General features: G+C 38.4%; 1 protein-coding gene across 1 annotated transcript; it reads left to right on the forward strand.

Moving 5' to 3' along the window:
- The first annotated feature begins 836 nt into the window (after positions 1-836).
- Positions 837-3521, forward strand: LOC111893946 (50S ribosomal protein L19-2, chloroplastic). The gene is made up of 5 exons (XM_023890022.3): positions 837-992; positions 1084-1395; positions 2174-2260; positions 2386-2519; positions 3250-3521. The coding sequence occupies exons 1-5, from the start codon at positions 969-971 to the stop codon at positions 3356-3358; spliced, it is 666 nt and encodes a 221-aa protein (XP_023745790.1). The 5' UTR covers positions 837-968; the 3' UTR covers positions 3359-3521.
- Positions 3522-26138: the final 22617 nt, after the last annotated feature.

Here is a 26138-nt window from a genome sequence, read left to right on the forward strand (position 1 = left end):
TATAATTTTTATTATCTATCTTTTTTATATAATATGTGTCATTATATAATATGTCACATTCGTTTGCAGATAAATATTACCTTTGTGATGTCGCATATACGAACACTTATGGGTTTATGGCTCCATACCGCAATACTAGGTATTGGTTAGCCGATTTTCAAAGAGGAAGACCTTTAACTAGAGAAGAAAGGTTCAATTGAAGGCGAGATTCTCAATCTTAAAACAAATGGCTCCTTATCATTTTACACTGTAAAGAGCCATAGTCATTGCTTGTGTCGCGGTCCATAATTCTATAAGGAAATACAATATAGAAGATGATTTGTTTAGAAATTTTGAGGAGGACACTATGGTTACTCCTGACGTACAAGGTGGGGGAATTGATAGAGAAAACATACAAGACATAGAATGGGGTTCAGAAGCCGTTGAATATATGTGCGTTTTGCGTAATCAGATTACAAATTGACTACTTTCACCTACTTTACATTAAATTATTATGTTATTTTAAATTTCATTATGTTTTTATTTGGATATTAAATGATTTATGTTTAGTTTACATCTTGTATGACATTTTTTATTTGTGTGTAATTTACATTTTGTATGACAATATGTATGTTTTTATAATTATTCGGCACTTAATCCATCACTATATATAACAACAGGGTAAAATGGTCATTTTCCATCACTCAATACATTCAGTCAAATATACAATCAAACAACATAATTTTTTACTCAGTTTACCCGGACCTTTCAATCACCAACTATCAAATAGGACTTAAGACTCCCAGAAAATCATACACAGGACCATTTTAAGACTCACAAAAAATCATATTTTGTCTTGTAAAAAATGCAAATGTATTTCGGATCTTACCCGAACCTCCACCCATATAACATTGCAAATCATCATCTTCTGCTGCAGTTCGGATAAGACGCTGCAAGCCCTTGCTGACTCGAGCTCTCAAATTTCAGTCATGGCTTCCGTCGTTCTTTCTCAGGTAAGTCCACTTTCATTTCATGTTTCTATCTTTCCTGCATTTATCTCCTCCCAGTTCATTAATTTCTTTAGTTGAAAACTGAAATTTTTAGGCGCTATATATGATACCCACGGATGTAGCAAAATTTGAATCGAAGAAACTTAGGGTTTCCTCCTTTCTTCCCCAATTCAACGCAGCTTCTGTGTCTATATCCACGGTTTCTTCATATCGTTGTCGTCGTAATTATGGATTTCGTTGTGGGGATTCTTTGGTGGTTAGAGCTGAGGCTGATGCTGGTGCTGAAGCTGACCCAGAGCCCGAGACGAAGACTGTTGCAGCAGAAACTACGGAGAAGGAAGACGAGGAAGAAGTAGAAGAAAAAAAACCTAAGAAAGCCATTGTAAAGCTTGGCGACATTATGGGGGTAAGTTGTTGAATGTTCATCAAATCCTTCATTTATCTATGGTTTCTCTGTGAGTTTTGGGTTCATAATTTCATACCAAGATGCATTTGACTTTTTTTTTATGCTGATCGGTGTAAATTTGAACCTTGAAACTGGTTTAAATGATTTTGATAATTACATATTAACCTTCAAGATCGGTCCCCTTTCTTTGTGAATTCGATAGTGTATTTTGATGTTCTTTCTGCGTGGTAGTTCAATTGCACTCCTGTATCTGTTCATATAGTATTTGTGAAAATTAAAGAATTGTTTGAATATTAGCCAATTCCACCAAAACCAATGTAGTTTGGATTTTTTTGTTTTTGGTTCAACCACCTAAGAATAATGTTTTTTTCCCCCTGATTTTTGAGATTTAAGATATTGGTTGTTTTTTGTTAAACAATCGCAATCACCTTAACAGGGTATACAATATTTCTGGTAACTTTGTTTAACTACAAAACTTAGAATCGTATAACAACTACTATAGTTTTGCATCTTTAGGTTTAAGCAACCACTAAAAGAATTATATTGTCTGAGTTAACCACCACCAAAACTTTGAATTTTTTTTCTTTGAAAAAACCGCCTTAACCGGCTGGGTTCAAGGGGTTTTCTGGTGTGACACAATCTTTGACAATAAATAATGAATATGAAAATTGGAAATATTTAAATGACCATGTGGTCTTTATCTTTAAAAATATCATAATATTTTATCGACATATAGAAATATTTCATCGGGTCTTTGATTTTGGTTTTGTGATGTTAGATTCTGAACAAGCAAGCAGTTGAAGCTTCAGAAAGCGCAAGGCCAGTGCCAGACCTTCGAACTGGAGATATTATTGAAATTAAATTGGTAAGTTGTCCTAAAATCTAAAATCTAAATAGCATCAGCATGTACGAGTCTTGTTTTATTAAATATTTTGGAGGAAAAATTTCGTCGGCCTAAATGTTTGGATGATTTGGATTTAACTTTTGTAGGAAGTGCCGGAGAACAGGCGTAGGTTGTCTGTTTACAAAGGTATAATAATCTCAAGGCAAAACGCTGGCATTCACACCACAATTCGCATCCGCAGGATCATTGCTGGAGTTGGAGTTGAGATTGTCTTCCCCATGTAAGTTGTTCCACACATATCATATCCTCTTACATAAATGATCCGGAAAAAACTTTGACATAATGGAAAAACCTTCTTTCTCTATCATCAGATTAGTTGGTCCCATTAAGTCAAAAAGAAACAACACATTATCCCCCTCCATCCCAAGTAGGGATGTGTTGCTTCAAATAAATCATAATGAATATTGTTAGATGATGCAATCATGCCAATGCCTTGTTTTTTTATTCCATTAAATGTTTATAGATAAAGTTCTGCCAGGATAATAATTTTATAAAGCATAGAAGAAAATGACAGCAAATGGAAGGAAAAAATAAACGATGTCAAATTTGTAAAACTTGGGACTTAATGGGAAAAATTTCTTCCCTTGCTTTTCTTATTTAAGTTGTTGTTTTCATGTGGTTGACGAAGGGAGAAATGGTTTTAGGGGTTCTATGAAAAGAATATGCAGAATCATTCATAATCAATATAACCACCATGCGGTTTTTTTTTTCTTCTTCCCATCAAGTGTTGTTTGGATAAATGATGGTTAATAAAATGATACACACTTATAAAATGGAAGGAAAATGTAAATGAGGGCAAAAGGCCTCGTTTCCCTGATTTTCTGTATTAAGTCATTATTTCTTTTTGGCATCAATTGAAAAGAAAACATTGATATATGTACTTTACTGGATTAAGTTTTGTTTCCAGCAATTCCAACAAGTCTATCTGATGTGTGTGTGTGTGTGTACAGATACTCTCCGAACATCAAAGAAATAAAAGTGGTGAAGCATCGGAAAGTCCGAAGAGCAAGGTTGTACTATCTGCGAGACAAACTTCCCAGGCTCTCAACTTTTAAATGAAAACCCATCGGCTACCATGTCAAGTTTTGGTCTTGGAAAACAAACACAAATCATGTATCAAGATTCCTTTTATATGTAATTTTTGTCTAGTTCACTGATTGATTTGGCAGCAAGTATCTTTTTTGTTATATAGTTTGAACTGATGTTGTTTTGATTTGGTTCATTGTGGGTTTTTCTTTTCTTTTTTCTACCTACAATTTTACCATCGCCCCGTTTGGGTTCTTGTCAGGGCAAACAACCGATATAATATGTGTATCTGTACTACTAAAAAGGTAAAAATATGTATTTATACTTCTTAAAATGTGTTTTATACTTTTAAAAATGTATATAAACTTCTAAAAAACGTGCATCTATACTTTTAAGAACATGTATAAATATGTACTTTTTGAAGTCTATATATGTTTTTTTATATAAACACATTTTTTATTGATAAAATATTTTTATCTATACTTCTAAAAACATAAAAAACTGTATTTATACTTCCAAAAACATATTTATATTTTTAAAAATGTATTTTTATGTGTTAACAATATAAATAGATAAAAACAATATGTATATAAAAAATAGAAATTTATATAAAAATACGATGCTTAATTAAATATTTTTTTTCGTGTATAAAAATGTTTTTCTACATTAAGATGTATAATATGAAAAAAAAAGTACCGAGAGTTCAAATTTAGAAGAATTCAAACTTGAAGTTTTTTTTTAATGATACCTACGAAACCGATGATAGGAGGTAAAAGGATAAAAGCAAGGTTATAAAAAGCTTAGGCATAAGACATATATATATATATATATATATATATATATATATATATATATATATATATATATATATATATATATATATATATATATATATATATATATATATATATATATATATATATATATATATATATATATATATATATATATATATATATATATATATATATATATAATCCTATCTAATAAACGAATTTTTTTATTTTTTATTTTTTTTATTTTTTTATTTTTTTACCACTTGTCACACTCTTATTCAAATTACCAAATATCATTTTGTGGTTATTTTGAATTATCTTTTTTTTTTTTTCACATATCATTTTATGAGTTTTTCTATTTTATTAAATTTTACATAATATTTTAATGTAATAATTGCAATAAATATAGTAATAAATGAATATTAATTTCAGTAATGTTCTGAATTGAGCAATTGTAAAACAATGAAACAGTAATGAAAGAGAATGAAGAATGGAATTGATAAAGATGGTTTAAATTGGTATTGATAATGAAACTCAATCCACAAATTGTCCAGGGAAGTGGTCCCTCTCTCACAGAGTAAGAAAACTCAGGAGCCAAATACAATTGCAACAAATAACATGATGATCTAACAAAATTATTCCTCCCCCTTTTTATTCCCCATTAACTCTGTACTCTCTCTATCTTAGCCATTTTTTTGTATTTCCTGATTTTCCCTCTTCCCCTTTCTAGAATAAACCAATAAGGGTCTAAGTGGTCCATTATTTGTGGTAATAAGGCTCGTGTTTGTATCATTACTCTTGCCTTCAATTTATGTCTTGACCTCAAGACTTGTTCCAGGAAATTGTTCTTTGATAGAAAGAGCATCCTCCTATGTAGCCTCCATAATAGACAACCCTTGCCATTGAGCTGGCCATTGTTCTGTTGGATCTGAGGGATCCCCAACCGTGCAAGTGAGTAAAACTGCTGCAGGAGTGACAATATCTTCATGACCCACTTCTAACTCGGGAGGTAAAACAGTTTCACTTGGAGTTTGGACCGCCTTTTTTAGAAGTGAAACATGGAAAACGGGATGAACTTTTGAAGTAGGGGAAGTAGAAGTTTATAAGCTACAACTCCAACAAGTTATTGAATCTGGAAAGGACCAAAAAATTTGGCTACTAGCTTGTGATGAATGTGACTTGTGACAAACATTTGGCGATAAGGTTTGAGTTTAACGTATACCTATTCACCCACCATAAACTGGATAGCATGCCTCCTCTTATCAACCTGAGCTTTCATGTTACTTTGGGCGTGTGCAAGATGAAGTTTCAGCTGCTTAAGTGCTTCATCACGATCTTGTAAATCTTGAGCCACTGCCTGCACTCGGACTTCCCCTGGGACATATTGAAACACCATAGGAGGTTTCCGACCATACACAACCTCAAAAGGAGAAATTCCTGTGGAGCCATGAAAAGTAGAATTGTACTAAAAATCTACCCATGGAATCCAATTTGCCCATAAACAAGGCTGATCCACTGCAAAACACCTAAGGTATGCTTCCAAACAGCGATTGATGGCCTCCGTTTGTCCATCAGATTTTGGGTGGTAAGCTAAACTCAAGAAGATTTCCTGCCAAAATTTACTGATGAAGAGAGGATTGGGATCACTTACAATTGACTTGGGCAACCCATGGTGACGAACCACTTCGCGAACAAAAACATCTGCAACGGTCTTAGCTGTATACGGGTGTTTCAAGAGTATAAAATGACTATATTTTGAAAGTTTATCTGTTACACCCCAAAACCATGAACGGCGGAAACGTTCTGGGGCGGAGGACGTCATGTTCAGTATCACAACAATGCAAAGTAGTAAATAAGCAACAACATCATCCATTGCATTAATAATATAATTTCATACAAGTGTGTGTTCTGTCAAGTTATATAGACACCAAAAATACATATCAAAATAAAAGATGAGTCTTGAACAAACTCCATCTTCTAAAAACCTGGCACCGGTACCTGTCTGCTGGTGACCTGAGAATACAAGTTATTTTGAAAGAGAGGATTAGCTTTAAAACTGGTGAGATCATAAGTATATTAGTGTCTGTATTTGTAAGATGTTTTGAACTCTCCTAGAAAACCCTATGTTTCCTACTAAAAGTAGTCTTCTACCAAGACATCTAGTGTTTGTGTGTGTGTCTCTTGTAAGAGTGTGTATTTTCTTAAATCTAACTATCATTTATCAAAAATATAGTTTTAGCATTTCCGTATATTGTATGAAACTCACAAGGTGAATGCACTGGGAAAATGAAATAGTATTGTAGTATAGTAATAAGTAACTACCACTGTACTAACTACCTTAAACTAATCATAATTTAAAGTACCATGTGATCGGCCTATATCCTGCTACCGACTATAGTACGCAACAATGTAAGATGTCGGAAGAAAATGACATTTGGCACCCATAGACTTGTAAGTCTTACTGTAGCTGGCAACGAGCAGTATAGCTATACGCAAACTCATACGCTCCCCAATTAAGGAGATTCTGGATACATGAATGGCCATGGCAGGTAGTGCCATGCCCTGGAACATGGCTCACATAACTGCAAAACTGCATATGTAATGAATGTGCTAGCTGTAATGTATGTTCTCCCTCTGTCTAGCCTGTATTGTAATGTACTATGTGTACTAGCTGTATTGTGTGTTCTCTCTATCTAGCAAGTATTGACTCATGAATGAACTGACTCATTGTATGATTCTTTGTTCTAGTAATAGTATTAGTAACTTCCTAAACTACGCCTATCATAGTTTACTAGTAATATGACTTGTACGTATGAACATGAATGTATATCCTTGCTACCCAAGGGTATTGAATTGACTGATAAAACTTTTATGTCTATATACGTATACATAATATATAACTAATATTTAGACGACCTTCGGACGATTAACCGATGCCCTAAAGCCACATCCCAACGAGGAAAAGGAGATAAAGCGAGCTAGTCTTCCTAAGTCCTTTAAACATTACTTATATAACTATACATACATAGGCATGCATTTGACAATATAAAAGTATGGAAAGATTTTAAGTAAAAGTATTTGACAAGCAGAAGAGTTTGTAAAATAGTTTGAAGCAAAACAGTTTGATAATACAGTTTGAAAAGTAAGAAAACCACTTGTTTGGTAGTTATTAATCACATGTGATTGATATAATAACTATAATTGTTCAACTTGTATTCCCCCTATAAAAGCATTTAAAAACATTTAAAATGTCGATTTAAGGGGTATGAACTCACCTGTAGTGAGTGGTATGGATGAACTGATGAAACAGGATTGATAGGTGTCAAGTGAAGACTTGAGCACACACAAGGATCCTAGTTAACATATAATGACACATATATGTATCCAATTAGTCTTTAAACAACTAATAAACAAAGTTAAGACATCCTAGGACATTCTAAACACCTTATATAAGTGTTATAAGTCCCAAAGATTGCATCTAAGTGTTGTAGGACATTACTATTGAGTTTAGGGTTCAAAGGAATCCCCTTATATGAGTTTACGGTTTTGTGACCATAACCCATTGAGTTTACGGTTGTAAACTAATGATTTTACGGTCATAAACTCATGCTTCTTTGACCATATGTTGTTTTGAAGCTCAACAAGTCCTTAGAAGCATTTCCACTTGAAGTATAAGCTTATGGAAGGGATTAGGGCACCATTTCACTCCTAAATGGAGTTTACGGTCCTTGGACCATTTTCCTTTGGGTTTATGGTCATAAACCCCTATACTTTATGGTATTTTGATGTTTTCAAGCCCTTCACTCATCAAGGAATGGATCTATGCAAGTTTCCAAGGCTTAGGAGGGACTAGGGCACACTTTGGCACCCTTTTTAGGGTTTACGGTTCAAGAACATCTTGAACCGTAAACACCTTTGATCCTTGGTTTCTTGGGTGTTTTCTTGATGTTTAGAAGTGTAAAAATCCTTAAGATACTCTAGGATAGAAGTAATTACAAGATAGAGGCTTGAAAAGGTGCTAAAAGTCCAAGAACACTAGTGTGTGTTCTTGGTGAAACTTGAAGATCTAACCTTTTGGAATGATTTCACGGATGGAAGTGTGTTAGATCACTAGATTAAGTAATATATCAACTTAATAAGGCTAGAAGCACTTACAAGTTGAAGATATTTGAAGAAAAGTCGAAGATACTTGAGAGAGAATTGAGATTTGGATCTTGATTTTGTGAAAAAGGGTAAATAATGACTAAGTGTCACATATATACCCCCAATTAAGGGTTTACGACCGTAAACACCTTTGTTTAGGCCGTAAACTCCACACTCTTGGATCTTTGGGGTATTATTGTTGCACAATAGACCCTAGAGCATCCTCTCTTATGATGTCTCCTAAAGTGCTAATCCTAAAATACTCAAACTTACTCCAAAAAGCTTAAAAATTAGCAGCAACAGTTTTGACTCCTATTGAATTGAAATGTTGTATAGAATAGAAATTTCGGGTTGTCACATTATCGACCACTACCATTATTGCATCAAAGCCTTTAGATCTAGATAACCCTAAGATGAAATCCTTTGAAAGGTCCTCCCAAATTGTTGCTGGGATATCTAAGGGTTGTAAAAACCCCCCGAAGGTAAAGAAGTTGCTTTGCAACGTTGGCACACATCACATGCACGGACAAAATCTTTCATACACTTAATCGTTCCTGGCCAATATAAATTTGCAGCCAAATGCCTATAAGTTCGGTAGTGGCCAGAATGACCTCCTGAAGCTGATACATGAAATTCATGTAAGAGTTCGGGAATAAAAATCGATTTTCGTGAAATAACTAAACGATCTTTATAATATAATACGCCTCGTTTAACATTGAACCCCGGGTATCGACCAAGTGATTCTTGACGAGTCTGAATTATTTGTTGAATTTCTCGATCATTCTTAGCCTCGGTGACCAATTCAGTACCACAACCCCATATTGGTGTAGATAAGAGTTGGCTTAATTCACCCGGTTCGTCCTTTCTGGAAAGGGCATCCGCTGCCTGATTTTCTTTACTCGACTTATATTGAATATCAAAATTGTATCCAAAAAGTTTTGCAACCCAATTTTGTTGATCCGGAGAAGTAATACGTTGTTAGAGAAGAAACTTAAGACTCTTTTGATTTGTGTATACAATGAATCTAGTACCTAATAATTAAGTTCTCCAATGTTGTACCACAAGAACCAAAGCCATAATTTCACGTTGATAGGCCGATTTAGCCAGATTCTGATCACTTAAAGCTTTACTATAGTAAGCAATGGGTTTACCATTTTGCATTAAAATTGCACTAATCCTACATCCCGAAGCGTCACACTCAACCACAAAGGGACAAGAAAAATATGGTAGAGCCAACACAGGAGAAGTCACCAAAGCTGTTTTTAGATTATCAAATGCCACTTGGGCCTCCATAATCCATTTGAAAGCATTTTTCTTTGTCAATTTGGTTAGAGGGCGGGCTATGCTTCCATAACCTCGAACGAATTTGTGATAGTACCCCGTGAGTCCCAAAACCACGAAAACCTTTTATCTGTTTGGGAATTGGGCATCCCACCACAACTTCAATTTTTAAAGGATCCATCACCACCCCTTGTCCATCAATTATATGGCCCAAATATTCTATACAACTTTGTCCAAAAGAACATTTTTCTTATTAACAACCAAATGATTTTGTTCCAAAATATCCAATACCGTCTCCAAATCTTGTAGATGTTCCCTCCATGATGGGCTGTAAACGAGGATATCATAAAAAAATCACAACTTTAAGTCTTAAGAGAGGATGGAACACATCATTCATAATCGCTTGAAACGTGGAGGGAGCGTTCATTAACCCGAAAGGCATAACGAGGTCTCATGCGTCTCGGTGTGGACCCTCAGGTCGTGTGTCTCGGTGAGGACCCTCCAGTCTCACAGCTCGGTTTGGACCCTCTGGTCCTGTCTCAGTGGAACCCTCCAGTCCTACAACTCGGTTTGGACCTTCCGGTTCTATCTCAGTAAAACACAGAATATAATATATATATATATATATATATATATATATATATATATATATATATCACACGGACAAAATGAATAATATGATGTAACTCAGTAAAACACAGAATATAATATATATATATATATATATATATATATATATATATATATCACACAGACAAAATGAATAATATGATGTAACTCAAATAAGAACAAAAGACCCTCCGGTTACTCATAGATACCACTCATGGTAAGTATAGTGAGAAAATTCACCTCGTAAGAACTCAGATAATCTCGAACTCGAATCACCGGTCTAGCCTCCGCCTAACACAACGATAATTATCCCTAATTAATAACGGCTCTCACTAAAGCTAGACTAACCCTTCTACAAACTCACAGAAGGGTAAAAGACGATTTTACCCCTCCATGGCCTTAAAAGTCCATAGATTGACCAAACCCTAAAAGTCAACCAAAAGTTAACGGCAAAGAGTACGCTGTGCGTACCAGCTCCGTACGTTGGGCGTACTCTGCTGCCATGCATGCATCGGGGAAGCTCGACCCTTATGCTCTGTGTACTGGGATTACGCCCAACATATGTCCCAGTTTCACTCTTTCTGCTCATTTGGTCTTAATCAGTTAAGACCTTGGCTCTTATCATAGATTTGGATTCCCTAATAGCTCTTACTCCATAAAGTCAGTGACATTAAGCCTTTGCATGGCTGATATGGTCACAAACACACAAAACACTCACTCTCTTATCTCAAAAAGCTCATATCTCATGCATGGCTTGCTTCCAACGTCCAAGATTGGATTTTTATGACACCATACCACTAAATACACTCAAAGGGGGTTGATCATAGTCTTTAGAGCTCAATATCTCATAAAGTCTCCAACTTTTGGGACAAAAAACCTAAAATACTCTACTATGATGCACAAAACAAAAGAGTGAGAAAGCTTGAAGATTTATACTCTATGTGAAGCTCCCAACACAGGTATGCTCAGATCCAAGGGCCTGGACTCTCACTCCATCTTCTTTAAAGCTTCTCCTTCACTTCAAGAACACACAAAGACTCTCAAGGCTCTCAAATGCACTCACAAGCTCTAAGAATGAAAGCTAGGGTTTAGGAGGGTTTGTTGTCTGAGAGTGGTGGTTAGGAATGAGGCCATCATATCCTTTATATAGGGGACTCACCCAAAATTAGGGTTTTCACTATGGGCCTAGTACGCCCAACGTACTAGGTGGGTTCCACGTCAAAAACACACACATGAGTACGCTGAGCGTACACTTGCGTACGCCCCACGTACTCATTCACCACCTTTTCTCAATAAGGGCAAAGATGGACAAGTACTCAAAAGGTGAAGGGTTACAAGGTATACTTGAACTTGGGATGTTACACGATAGTAGCATGGTCCTTTTGTGTTGCCTTCACCATAGCGATTTGATAGGATGAATTATGGAGAAAGAGGTCAATTATGATTTATTAATATATTATAAGAATAATATATTAATTGAGAAATCATATTATTGAATTAGTATTGATCAGGAATTAATTTTGGAATTAATTTGGTGATCAAATGAGACTGATTAAATTACAGGGATTGATATTGCAATTATATGATAGTTGCAAGTTGGGCTTATGGATCCCTAGGAAGAGGTAGATGAAATTCTATGTGTAGCCCACATAGATTTTGTCCAAAGGGGGCCTTGTGGAAGGATCTACTGGACTGCTTAAGGCTTAAGCAATCAGATAAGGGTTTTACCTGAAACCCTAGCAGCTCAACTATATAAGGAACCCATTGGCTCCTTGAAATCGGCCAATGCTTTCATAAAGAAGCTTAGCCGATTTTTAGAGCCTCACAACCTCTCTAATATTCTTTCAATTGCTACTTGGTGTTTGTGACTCATTAGAGGTGCGACAATAGAGGCACTAAGCTCTTGAAGGTTAAGATCTACAAGCTACTAGGAAAAGGTGTAACACCCCGTCTCCTAGGTATAAGTCTTAAAAGCTTATTTACATGTTTATAGACCTACTCAACGAGTTAGTTGCCCCAAATCGTCGTGTAGAGGTGGGTTAGCCCGCGTGGATTATTGGACCTACTTGGCGAGTCGGAGGACCCGGACTCGACGAGTAGGAGCTGGAAAATGAAACCCTAATTTATGAGGTTTTGCACCCTATTTAAAGGGTCATTAGCTTCCCTCAGCCTCCCTTACTGACCCCCTTGAGTCCAGAAAACCCTAATCTCGAATACCCTCCATTTATGTGTGTGAAGAAGCTTGGAAAGTGGTTTTGGTGAAGAAGGCGTGAAGTCTAAGGTGCTTGGAGCAAAGGAAAGCTTGTGGATTTGACTCTACTTCATCTTGGCATCATTTTGAAGGTAACAAGTCGCTACCTTGACTTTCCTCTAGCTAGACCTCTCCATGCTTAAGTTTAGGGCCATTTTAGCATATATGTGAACCATTTTGGGTATTGGCCATGTCTGAAGTTTGAACTTCAGATCTGGACTTCTCAAAGTTCCTATAACCATAAAGTTATCGATTTAGTAAGCTTGGACCTTTTTCTTTGGGTTAAACCTTTCCCTTAGTTTGGTTTTGGCATTTAGGACCATACATGTACGTAAAGTTTGCAACTTTACGTGGAAACCATGCCTTAGGAGGTTAGATCTGCAATATGGAGCTTTGGGGTGGCTTAAAAACGTCTGGATAAGAAATTGACTGCATGAACTCGACGAGTCACATAGTCGACTTGGCGAGTCAGATGAAGATTGTCTGTATTTGACTTTGCATGAACTCGGCGAGTCAGTAAGAGGAGTCGACGAGTCAGTTAGGTTTCTCCTCGACATCTGGACAAGCATGGACTTGGCGAGTTGGTTGGAAACTCGGTGAGTTAATTAGGGTTTTGGTGATTTCTGAGTTCTTAAGGAACTCGACGAGTTGCTAGCTGCACTCGACGAGTCGGGTCCACATGGACTGTTGACTTTGACCCTTCACTTTGACTTTGACCAAGGGTTGACCAGTTTGACTTCTGGGGGTATTTTGGTAATTTGGGAATTTATGGAAGTGGATCAATGGTGGATGTAGGTATTGGACTTGGAGCTGCAATTGGTGGAGTTTGACTTTATCACTTCGAGCTACTTATGAGGTGAGTTCTTCTCACTATATCAACAGGGTCTAAGGCACCAAGGCCGACCCTTTATGATTTGTATACTGGTTATAGGATGGTTGCTATGTTAGAGATCGGTTAGATCAGTATCCTAGTTATTGGATGGTTGCTTTGTTAGTGATCGGTTAGATCGGTATCCTAGTTATAGGATGGTTGCCATGATTAGTGATCTGTTAGATTTGTATGACTATCTGTACTTGCTAGCTAGAGTATGATATTTATGTGCACATGTTTGTTGTTTTGGAGGATTGGGTTGAGGCAGTAATGTGTGCCGTAGGCCAAGATACCCAGGGCGGACCGGATAGAATGCAAACCCGGTTAAGGCACACTAGTTAGGCCGAAGCCCAATGAGTAGTCCGGATAGGCTAAAGGCCCTAATAGGTGGTCGAGACGTGACGGTGGCTCGGAGAGCGGTTCGGATAGATTGATGGCATGTGAGGCGGTCTAGTCAGACTGATGGCTCATTATGCATGTTGTATTTGTTTGTTTATATGATATGGTTATATTAGTATGGCGTTGGTATTTTGGGGGAAACTCACAAAGCTTCGGGCTTATAGTTGTTGATTTTATTTCAGGTACTTCTGATGATCGCGGGAAGGTGAAGGCGTGATCGTGCACCTCCTTATATTTTCATGATTTGATTCTGGGGATACTTTGATGTTTGAACTATTTTGAAAACAAATTGTAATAACTTAATGGTTTTAAATGTTTTAAAAATTTTAAATTTGGCATGATTTTTATGGATGTTACAAGTTGATATCAGAGCCTTGGTTTGAGTGAATTGGAGGAAACACTCGTGTGTCTCCAGTCTCAAACTAAGGACAAGATTTTAATACGATTTTTTTCAAATGGTTTTCAAAATACTAAAGGATGGTGCAAATGTATGATCAACTAGAGCTCCCGGATATACCCCAAAATACCTTATGGATTATTTGATTTATGTGACGTGTCAGAACATCATGCTAGTACCAGGATAGGGATCTTCAGGAATTTCATGATAGAAATACCTGATTATATGATGCTTGATAGCCTAGGGTTTTTCCATTTATGAAATTGACATCATTACTGTAGTTACTTAGTGTATGCATCACGACTGTACATAATTAAGATCTTATAGCCTGAGAATGTTTGGTTTGATCTTATTTCCAATTCTTTTCTGATGAAGGGCTTAGGGTAGGATTAATTATTCGACAGTCTATAGGGTCTAACGTTATGTAGGGCTAGCATACACTAGTGTTGCAGGGTTGCTGGAAGTTTCATGGATGGGTGAGTTATTTGGGGATTAGTCCGCTAGTTATGAGGTATGTAGCTTTCCTCTAGAAGTGAGGATTGAGTGAACGCCATGCTTATATATATATATATATATATATATATATATATATATATATATATAGTGTTAGGGTGATGTGATGATACTTGAGACAAATATGGGTAGGTGTGGAAGGTAGTATGAGCCCGTACTACTGAAAGCACAGGACCCATACACATAGAAAGGAAGTTACAACCCCTAGGGTTTTGTTGGGAGTTGGTTCTTGAATTATTATATGGAGTATCTGATATATTCCTGGTATATTTTCAGCATGGTGGTTACTCGACGATTTGTGACGGGATCCGGGTCAGGATCAGGAGGCAGCGGACAGGAGGCACCAATAGTGCCCGAGACTATCGGCCATAAGGGGCCATATGAGATGGACACCAGGATTCGGGAGATCCTGGATGACGAGGTTGCTGCGATGTTATGGGCTCAATTACCGGAGATGTTTGGGTCTATCAAGACCGCCCTGATGGAGTATTTCGATGAGTGTTATGCAATCCTCATAGAGACGGCTGCCGCAACAGCTATAACGACTATAACAACAACAAGGGGAGGATCAAGTCGGACTTTTCAGTACCAGGATTTCGACAACACGAAGCCCCCTACTTTTGATGGGAATCAGGACCCCATCAAATCCATGAGGTGGCTTTCTGACGTGGAGGGGTGTTTCTTCACATGTTCATGTCCTACTGACCAGAAGGTTAGACGTGCCCTGAAACTATTGAGGTCCGGGGCAAAGGACTGGTGGAGGCTGATGGCGGGGTCTTACTGTTGGATTAGGTGTCTAATCCCATAACTATTTTGGTATGTACTTGACCCGATTATGAGCATGGTCCTTTTGGGTTGCCTTCACCATAGCTATTGATAGGATGAATTAAGGAGAAAGAGGATTAATTATGATTTATGAATATATTATGTGAATAATATATTAAAAGCAAAATCATATTGTTTAATTAATATTGATCAAGAATTAATCTAGAATTAAGATCCATAAGGAAGCAATGGACGAATTCTATATGAGAGTGCATATAGAAATCGTCTGAGGGCCTTCTGGAAGGATCCATTGGGCTGCTTAAGGACTAAGCATCTGGATTAGGGTTTCCAAGTTGATAACCCTAGAAGCCTAACTATAAAAGGAACCCTCTAGGCCACCAAATTCGTCCCTAACCTTCTAAGAGACCCCTTGGACGAATTTTGTGCCTCCTCCTCCCTCTCCTAAGTCATCTTGTTGCTAGTGGTGTTTGTGACTCCATTAGAGGTGCAACATTTGAGGCACTAAGCTTTCAAAGGTCAAGGATAGTCAAGATCAAGGAGGTTTGTGATTGTTATTGCAAGATAACAATCAATGTAATATTCCTAACCGTAATTATATGTGTTTTTCAGATTTGTATGCTAGTCAATTAGGGTTTATTGCTTTGGTATTCAATGTTGTATGTTTACTTAGAAAACCTAAATCAAAGCAATTAGGATTGCATGTACACCATATGATTGATGTTATGCACATAACCCAACAGTGGTATTAGATCCTATGTCGTTTTTCTAGTGAATAGATGCAAAAGTGAATTGCCAAAGTTCAAGAAAATCGAATTTTTTGCTTTCTGACTGGCTGACTCGCCGAGTCCATGTATGGACTCGACGAGTAGTTCCTACTCGACGAGTTCCATAGTGGACTTGACGAGTCCAAGGTTCTGGTGCCGGGAATTTCGATTTTCTTGCCAGATTTTGTTGATGATTACTTCCAAAACTCGTTTTTCTTGCCAAAAACGATTTTTTATGTTTGGAATGGTTATCCTTATCAACATTGATAGATTTGGTTAAATATGGATAATATAGGATTATTATAAGTCGAATATTTGACCTAGTAAGATTGAAAAGTTTCAATTTACACCCTTTAGGTTTTATAGTTTAAATTTGAACTTAAAACTTTTAGTTTTTGAAATTTAAATAGTTAAACCCTAATATTTTGAAAGGTTTCAAAATTTGTCCTCAAGTTTTGGAATTTAAAATTTAATTAAAAGGTATTAATTTTGAAATATTGAATTCTAAAACCCTATTACTTTGAAAAGTTCAAATTACACCCTTATGGTTTTATTAAATTAATTAAGTGTTTAATTAAAAGAGATAATTACTAAATCCATAATTATATAGTTTAAGATTAACAATTTAAAAGTTTAATTTATTAATAGATTAAACAATATAGTATTTTAAAAGTGTAAAGTACACCCTTCTACTATATAGAATTAGAAGTTTAATATTATATATGTATGAGTAAAAATTCAGCCTTATCGTTAGTAGGCCTCATTCACGAAGCTAGTCTATAAGGGGTGTTTAAGGAAATTGTCTATAAAATGGCGATTGAATGGGTATCCACTCTTACCCACCACACTCTGGACTAGTGGAGGGTCGTTAGCCGAACGGGTAGGATATGACACAACCTTCCATTATAAGTATAATGAATTACGAAGTAACTAAACATTCTTATAAATTCCCAAATCTTAGTCACTTTAGGGAAAATGTGGAGTTGGTGCTAATACATGAAATTACACATTGCACCTTTTTGGTCGTTAGTGGAGCGAGTGTGGTTAACCGGCATACTAATATGGGACCAATGAAGGATGGAAATGGGTAGCTCGTAGATTATCATAGATCAATGGAGCGTGTGTGGTTAACCGACACGTTGATTAGGTGATAGACATCTTCGAGAGTACCAACCTCATTGGCATGGTTATCTATGCCTTGTTTGTGATCCTTAGCATCCCAGTCACAAACTTGAAGGGCACACTCAAGATTTAAACATGCCATTGAAAAGTTCAATGAATCTCAAAAGATCTAGGAGTTTTTGTCACACCCCCAAACCAGAATGGCGGAAACATTCGGGGGTGGATGACTTCACGTAGTATCACAACCATTGAATATTGTAAAGAAAGTAACACAACCATCACATATATAATGAAAAACGTATGTTGTTGCGTTATACATATTAGCAAAAGAATATTACAATAAGATGATAAATTTTCAATAATAAAACATCCTTAGTGTTCCCTTCTCCAAAAGCTGGTGGTTACCTGTATTACTGATTCCCTGAGAAATACAAGTGGTTTCGAAAAAGTGTCAACAATTAAGTTGGTGAGTTCATAAGTGTTTTGCATTGAAAAGTATGTCCTTTTTGATAGTAAATCGATGAACGAGGTTTTCCGAAAATCCAATATTTTCTATAAATGATTTGAAAAGTTTCCCGTGTTGGAGTGCGTTTGTGTTTTCCATACTTGAATAATAGTGATAAAATTTGTGTTAACGATAAAATGGAAAACTAAAATGCATATATGAATCTCGTAAATCAAACTTGTTTTTATACTTTTATGTGAGTTTTATAACCATACTATTGACACTGACGACCTGTAACAACATTCTTCGGGTGTTGTAGTGTTATGACATTTGTCACCCCAGACCTGCCGGTCTAACTATAGCTAATAGTTTAGGTGCGGGGTTGTCAATCCCGTATAGATCTATACACAAGTATCACGCTCTCTCTCCAAGAGATTATGGTATATAATACAGGACTTGAAATGCATACATACGAGTACGTTGAAGTTTAAATGTCTCACATTACTTGGTATAAACAGATTTACGATAATAAAGACTTTACTTCTTTTGAAAGTATTTCATTTGTTGAGATGTATATGTAAATGTATGAATAACTGGAATACAATGCTCATTATAGTTTCTCAAAAGTATGTTCCCATTTGGTAATAACAACTTGGTGATATAATAGCCCTTTAAACATAAAGTTATTTTTGTATCGAAACCCTATAAGAACGATAATATAATTATGTTTATAAAATGATACTTTGATTCGTAATGTACTTGTATTCCCCCCCTAAAGCGTGAAAAAAATTGAAAAGTAGGGGTATGAACTCACTCCTTAAGTTTGAAGAGAGGGGCTAGGGTTGAGCAGAGTTGCGACCGCGGAAAGTTGCGTCTTCGGGTTCTCGGGAATCTCTGCAGCGTAGATCCTTCGTCGGGGGCTCAAGTGCGGAAACCAAGGTAAGAAAATGGTCTCTGGAGCTGGGAGAATGGCTGAGGAATTGTGAAGGTGTGCCAAAACTCGAAGCTCATGCCATCTATTTATAGTGCTGGAAGAGTGAGTACGCGGGGCGTAATTTTAGAGTACGCTGGGCGTACTCACGTACGCGGCGCGTACGTCGTTACGCTGGGCGTAATATGGCGTCATGGCTTACGACTCCTGGCTAGCTAAGCGTAGAGGGGGCGGGCCGATGGGACTCGACTCTGGGTCTAGTACGCGGGGCGTACTCCCAGAGAACGCGGGGCGTAACCCGGCCTGTCCTCTTCTAAATTCCGTAACTTTCGCGTACGAGCTCCGTTTTTCGTGTTCTTTATATCCACGCGTAGGTGAGATTATGTTCTACAACTTTCATTTAGACTCCGTCGGCTAGTTTTGACTTTATTTTTAATGATATATTTTTAATAGGCCGGGCCTTCTAAAGTTCGTTAAAAATTCATAGGTTCTTTATTCGACGTCGGTTTTCGTTTGTCTTTTTATCGTTTTATTACCACTGAGGATATCTTCAACTTCCGTTTAGGTGGCGATAGCTAAATAACACTCGATCTTCAATCCGAGTTTTTAGCCCTCTACTACTGTTACGAAACTTTGAAAATTCGTAACTTCTTCATACGAGGTCCAATTTGGGCGATCTTTTTATGCACGCTCACCTTTCAACGAGATCTACGACTTTTGTTTAGATACTTAAGGCTAAAATGTATTTTATTGAGATTTTTCTTTTTATGTCAAATAATGTTTTAATGTCGTGTCGTAAATATATGAGTGGTTATAATTTCTTCAATATAACTCGGTTTTGAGCGTTCTTTATGTTTTTGGAAACCTTGGCATGATATCTAATATTCGATGCAGCCCAACCTTGATACTTGAACGCTTTATTTTCGAGGTTAATTTCGTTGTACTTAGCTTTCGAGTGTTACAATGCTTTTGGAAAATATAGGGTTGTCACATCATCCCCCTGTTAAGGGAATTTCGTCCCGAAATTTAATCTAAGATAGTGTTTACAGTTTTAGGAAAAAGATGCGGGTACTTTTGTTTCATCTGATCCTCGCGTTCCCAGGTGTATTCAGGTCCTCGCTTGGCGTTCCAGCAGACCTTTACAATGGGTATTCGGCTTTGTTTAGTCCTTTTGATTTCCCGATCCATGATCTCTACTGGTTCCTCCACAAACTGGAGGTTTTCATTTATTGCAATTTCGTCTAGAGGGACGACAAGGGTCTCGTCGGATAAGCACTTCTTTAGATTTGATACGTGAAAGGTAGGGTGTACGTTGTGGAGTTCCTGAGGTAGTCTAAGTTTGTAGGCCACTGGACCGATCCTGGCAAGGATCTCGAATGGTCCGATGTATCTAGGGTTCAGTTTTCCACGTTTTCCGAAGCGTATTAAACCTTTCCAAGGCGAGACTTTGAGTAGGACATGGTCTCCAACTTGGAATTCCAAGGGTTTGCGTCTCTTATCTGCGTAACTCTTTTGTCTATCCCTTGATGCTTTTAGACGTTCTCGGATTTGAACAATCTTCTCCGTAGTCTCCCTTATGATTTCTGGTCCAGTGAGCGTGTTGTCAGTTGCTTGTCCTTTTGTTAGTTGTGTGTCCCCCACTTTGACCCAACACAAAGGTGACCTGCATTTGCGGCCATAGAGGGCTTCGAACGGGGCAGCTTTGATACTGGTGTGGTAGCTATTGTTGTACGAGAACTCGACCAAGGGTAGATGTGTGTCCCATGCTTTTCCAAAATCGATTACGCAAGCTCTCAGCATGTCTTCTAGGGTTTGTATAGTTCTCTCGCTCTGGCCGTCGGTTTGTGGGTGATAAGCGGTACTCATGTCTAGTCTTGTCCCCAAAGCTTTTTGTAGCGATTGCCAGAACCTTGAGGTGAATCTACTATCTCAGTCCGAGATAATGGATATGGGCACACCATGCAATCGTACAATTTCTCTGAGGTATGTCCTTCTTAACTTCTCCAATTTATCCGTCTCTTTGATCGGTAGGAAATGCGCTGACTTAGTTAACCTGTCGACAATTACCCAAATGGTGTCGAGTCCGCTTGTTGTCTTGGGTAATTTTGTTATGAAATCCATGGTTATCCGCTCCCACTTCCATTCGGGTATTTCTGGTTGTTGTAATAAACCCGAGGGCTTCTGGTATTCCACCTTGACTTTGGCCCATGTCAGGCATTTGCTCACGTAGGTAGCAATTTCGGCTTTCATGTTTTGCCACCAGTACAACTTCTTGAGATCGAGATACATCTTATCGGAGCCGGGATGTATGGAGTATCGTGTTTTATGGGCTTCGTCCATAACGATTTCTCTAAATCCACCAAACTTCGGTATCCAAATTCGATCCATGAAATAACGAATCCCGTTGCTCTTGGTCTCAAGGTTCTTATCCATTCCCCTTAGGGCTTCTCCTGTCACATTTTTGGATTTCAAGGCCTCTATTTGGGCTTCCTTGATTTGCGTGAACATGTGTGATTGGATCGTCATAGTTAGGGATTTCACTCGGCGACCTGAGCACTCCTTACGAATGAGTGCATCAGCCACTACATTAGCCTTTCCAGGGTGATATCGAATTTCGCACTCGTAATCACTTAGTAGTTCTACCCATCGTCTTTGTCTCATGTTGAGTTCCTTCTGATTGAGGATATGTTGGAGGCTTTTATGATTAGTGAAGATGATACATTTTGTGCCATAGAGATAGTGTCTCCATATCTTCAGAGCGAAGACGACTGCCCCTAGCTCAAGATCGTGCGTTGTGTAGTTCACTTCGTGTGTCTTTAGTTGCCTTGAGGCGTAGGCGATGACCTTCCCTCTTTGCATTAAGACACACCCAAGTCCTTGGTTTGATGCATCACAATAGACCACGAAGTCCTCCGTTCCCTCTGGCAAGGTTAGGATGGGCGCACTACATAAGGCTCGCTTTAGTGTCTGAAATGCGCTGTCTTGTTTTTCTCCCCAGTCGAAGGTCGCATTCTTCTGGGTTAGGGTGGTAAGTGGCTTGGCAATCTTTGAAAAGTTCGGTATGAATCTTCGGTAATACCCAGCGAGTCCTAAAAATTGCCGGATTTCTGTAGGGGTTCTTGGAGTAGTCCAATTATCTATTGCCTTTATCTTGGAAGGGTCTACGTGTATTCCTTCTTTGCTTACAACATGTCCTAGGAAATCCACTTCCCGAATCCAAAATTCGCATTTGGAAAATTTTGCGTAAAGTTTCTCTGCCCTTAATGTTTCCAGTACTTGGCGGAGATGTTTGCTGTGTTCTTCCTGGCTTCTTGAATAGATGAGTATATCATCTATGAATACGATCACGAATTTATCCAGGAAGGGACGACATACTCGGTTCATCAAGTCCATGAACACTGCTGGAGCATTCGTCAATCCAAAGGGCATTACCACAAATTCGTAGTGACCATAACGTGTTCGGAAAGCCGTTTTGGGGATGTCTCCCTCTAGTACTCGCAGTTGGTGATAACCAGACCTTAGATCGATCTTTGAGAAGTAGCTTGCTCCCTGCAGTTGGTCGAATAGATCGTCTATGCGCGGTAAGGGATATCGGTTCTTGATCGTCAGTTTGTTTAATTCCCGATAATCGATGCACATGCGAAAGGATCCGTCCTTCTTTTTCACGAATAGGACTGGCGCTCCCCATGGTGAGAAGCTCGGTCTGATGAATCCCTTGCTCAGTAGCTCGTTTAATTGACTGGATAGTTCCTGCATCTCGGCTGGGGCTAAATGGTAAGGTGACTTTGCTACAGGGGTAGCTTCGGGGATTAAGTCGATTCTGAACTCAACTTGACGTTCCGATGGGATTCCTGGAAGATCTTCTAGGAAAATATCTGGGAAGTTGCAGACTTCCGGAATGTCTTTAATGTTTTTCGATTCTCGCTTCTTATCTACTACGTGGGCTAGAAAGGCATGATATTCCTTACGAAGATACTTTTGTGCTTTAATACAGGAAATGATTTGTAAACTTGAACTAGGTTTGTCGCCATAAATGACAAGAGTTTCGTTGTTTGGCAGATTTAGGCGAACGACTCTTTCGTGGCAAAGGATATCGGCATGGTGAAGGCTCAACCAGTCCATACCGATGATGACATCGAAACTTCTTATGGAAATGGGCATAAGACCGACTCGAAACAAGTGCTCGTTTAAATTTAGTGTGCACCCTACGTACAAATCGTTTGCGTGTTCTGTTTTACCGTTTGCCATTTCTACAGTGAATATTTTATTGAGTGGTTGGGGTTTTTGATTAAGTAGGTGTTTGAATTTATGACTCACAAAACTTCTCTCCGCACCGCAGTCAAAAAGTATGCATGCATAAGTGTTGTTGAGTAGAAACGTACCCGTAACCACCGTGGGGTTTCTCTATTGCTTCTCTCTGTCCTACTGCCAACACTCTCCCCACACCGCCAATATTCCTTTGATTGGGACAATCCCTCCTGAAGTGTCCAGTCTCCCCGCACCCATAACACGCCCGGCTTACTCCAGTGCCAGAAACTTGAGTGATTGGTCGTGCCGGTGCTTTACAGAAACGGGCTGTGTGCCCTTTCCTGTCACAGTTCTTGCAGTGCATCTCGCGACAAATACCATGGTGATGGTAGTTGCACTTGTTGCACTTGGGCAGATTCCCCGCATATGGTTTTGTTGGTGCAGAGGTAGCAGGAGTTGTGGTGGGGGTAGTAGCAGCATGAACCGCAACCATTTGCTTCTTTGAAGGTTCTTGCGAAGTTTGCCCCTTCCTTTTGTTCCAAAATTTCTTCTTGCTGTTGTTGTTGGCATTGATCTCATTGTTGCTGTTCCGTTTGGTTGGTTCAACCATAATAGCCGCGACTCCTTGACGGATACCATGATCAACAAGAGATTGCGCTAGTTCCTTGGCGCTAGCGAAAGTCAAGGGTTTGGAGGCTAATACACTTCCTCGAAGTTGGGGTGATAGTCCCCAGATGTATCTCTCGAACCTTTGGCTTTCCAGGGTTAACATTCCTGGGCAAAGTGTTATTAACTCACTGAACCTGTTGGTGTAACCAGCTATGTCCGATCCTACCATCGAGAGGTTCCACAGCTCCTGTTCAAGCTTCTGAATCTCGCCTCTTGGGCAGTATTCTCGAAGGAGCATTCTTTTCAGGTTTTCCCAACCCATGGAGTTTGCCACCACCAGGGTTAGTGTTTGGACGTGGCCGTTCCACCATGTCAGGGCGCGTTCGGAGAAAGTAAAAGCATCAAACTTTACTTTGCTTTCTTCAGGACATGCACAGATTTCGAATACAGCTTCCGTTTTCTCTATCCATTGAGATAGAACCAACACTCCCCCAGTCCCGTAAAAGGGAATAGGTTTTCCGTTGGTGAAGTCTTTGTAAGTGCATACCCCTGAACGGCTTTGACCTTGGCCATTTGTAAAACTGTTTGTTCCTCCCTCCGATCCGTTGTTGCTCATTTGAGCCATTGCTGCAGTTACAGCAGCGGTTACAACAGTCTGGAACATAACGGTGTCCATAATTGGAGGAGGTGGTGGAGGTGGTGTTGAAGTTGAGTTTCTGCGTGTTGATCTACGAGGAGGCATGTTCTGGTAGAGACAAATAAGAATGAATACTATAAGTTTCTAATGTTTTGACAATCGAGTGTTAGTTGTATCTTGTAATTCGTTTTGACTTTAGTTTATGGTTTCAAGGTAGGCATAGAAATTTAAAACTCATAATTTTTGAGAGGTATAAAATAAGAAATACTTCATATTCATACATATAGGTCACACCTGAAGTGTGTTACATTACATGACTTGTTTGGAAAAAATTTGACCCTCCTAGGGGTCTCTGATTACAGACGCAAAAGGGAAATAAGGAAAAACTTTTATCCGAAATTCTAATTTATAACAAAATTGTTGGGGCTCGAACAAGTCCTACTTGCGGCGTTTGGAGCTAGATTCGGCATCCGACCGTTTGACTCCCATTAGTCGCCTCTCGAGATCTGCTTGTTGTTCCTTCATTTCTCTTATTTCTGCCAGATCCGTTATCATTTGGTTCTGAAGTGTTCCCGTGTAGATTTGGGTATTCTCATGTAGTCCTTCCAAACGGCGGATGTCAGCGGTGTTACCTTGGGTAGCAGCATTGATCTCGCGAACTCTGGCTGCTTGTTGGTCCGCCTGGTAGTTCTGGTTAGCTATGGCATTCACGACGACAGGTAGTGCTCGATCAGCTGAGCCTCCCCCACTGACATTGTAAAAATCTCGGCACATGCCGAAAGGAGGGCGTACACCTTGCTGGCGGCTCCAGTAGTAGAGGTGGCTTCCCCAGATGGGGATGGGTCCCGGTTGATATGGTCTGATTACGGGAGGATGAGGGATGGGAGGGTCGTACACTTCTGGCTCGAAGTCTGTCCCGCTAGAAATCTCCTCGATCTCTTCGTCGACTTCGAATTCCTCTCCGACTTCGACTTCGAATTCTTCCTCGATAACCCCTTCGGGTTCTTCCTCGACCTCTTCTTCGATTTCCTCTGGGTCTTCCTCCGGGTCTTCTTCTATCCAACCGCCGTTGCCTTAGTTTGGGTAGTAGGGATCTCCTGGTAAATGGAATCTGGCCATTTGTCTGTACTAGGATAGATGTATGAGAACGTTATAAGAAAAGAAATTTCTATTTAACGACTTACTATTTTTAACTATAATTTTTATTGTACAACTATTTTTAATAATACCTCTATAATCTTTCAACTTGGCGAAACTAAAATAATTTTGTATTTGGTAAGTTTTCGGCTTGTTGTCCACTATGACCATTCCTCGACGTACGTTGGTCAAATCCAGGATAAATATAGTTGATCAGGCTATATTTATTTTTGACCTGATTACATACCCCGATGCTCAATCGTAGTGTCGTAACTTGCCTTAATACTTTTTAGTAAAACTTGTTTATGAAATGAGATTAATGCATGCTTGTAAAAATGTATATCTTTAAAAGAAAGTATTTTGTTCATGAAAATGTTTTGTCAGAGGGTTTTTGGTCCCCTTTACATTTATAGTTTGTATATCGTATGTGGTTCGATATACTTAGTTCACTATAAACAATGCTCTGATACCAATCTGTCACACCCCCAAACCAGAATGACGGAAACATTCGGGGGTGGATGACTTCACGTAGTATCACAACCATTGAATATTGTAAAGAAAGTAACACAACCATCACATATATAATGAAAAACGTATGTTGTTGCGTTATACATATTAGCAAAAGAATATTACAATAGGATGATACATGTTCAATAATAAAACATCCTTAGGGGCTGTTTGTTAGCATCTGCATTATTTATATCTGGATGATATAGAGGTCTGGATGATATAGAGACTCTGTATGAATCTGTATCTGGATGATTAATTGATGTTTGGTTACACATCTGAATGCATGTCTCTGAATGGTAAAAATGACCATTTTAACCCTCTGAACTATTTGTTACTGTTTGGTTGGACATCTGAATGACTGTGCTGAATGATACTGAATTTGTA

This window comes from Lactuca sativa, chromosome 6, assembly GCF_002870075.4.
Source record: "Lactuca sativa cultivar Salinas chromosome 6, Lsat_Salinas_v11, whole genome shotgun sequence".
Taxonomy (NCBI): domain Eukaryota; kingdom Viridiplantae; phylum Streptophyta; class Magnoliopsida; order Asterales; family Asteraceae; genus Lactuca; species Lactuca sativa.

What these genes read in the sequence shown, in the direction of transcription:
- LOC111893946 (XM_023890022.3), top strand. Translation starts at nt 969, where the DNA reads ATGGCTTCCGTCGTTCTTTCTCAG. An exon ending in AGCTTGGCGACATTATGGGG is followed by an intron (nt 1,396 to 2,173) that starts GTAAGTTGTTGA and finishes TTGTGATGTTAG; the next exon opens with ATTCTGAACAAGCAAGCAGT. An exon ending in GTTGAGATTGTCTTCCCCAT is followed by an intron (nt 2,520 to 3,249) that starts GTAAGTTGTTCC and finishes GTGTGTGTACAG; the next exon opens with ATACTCTCCGAACATCAAAG.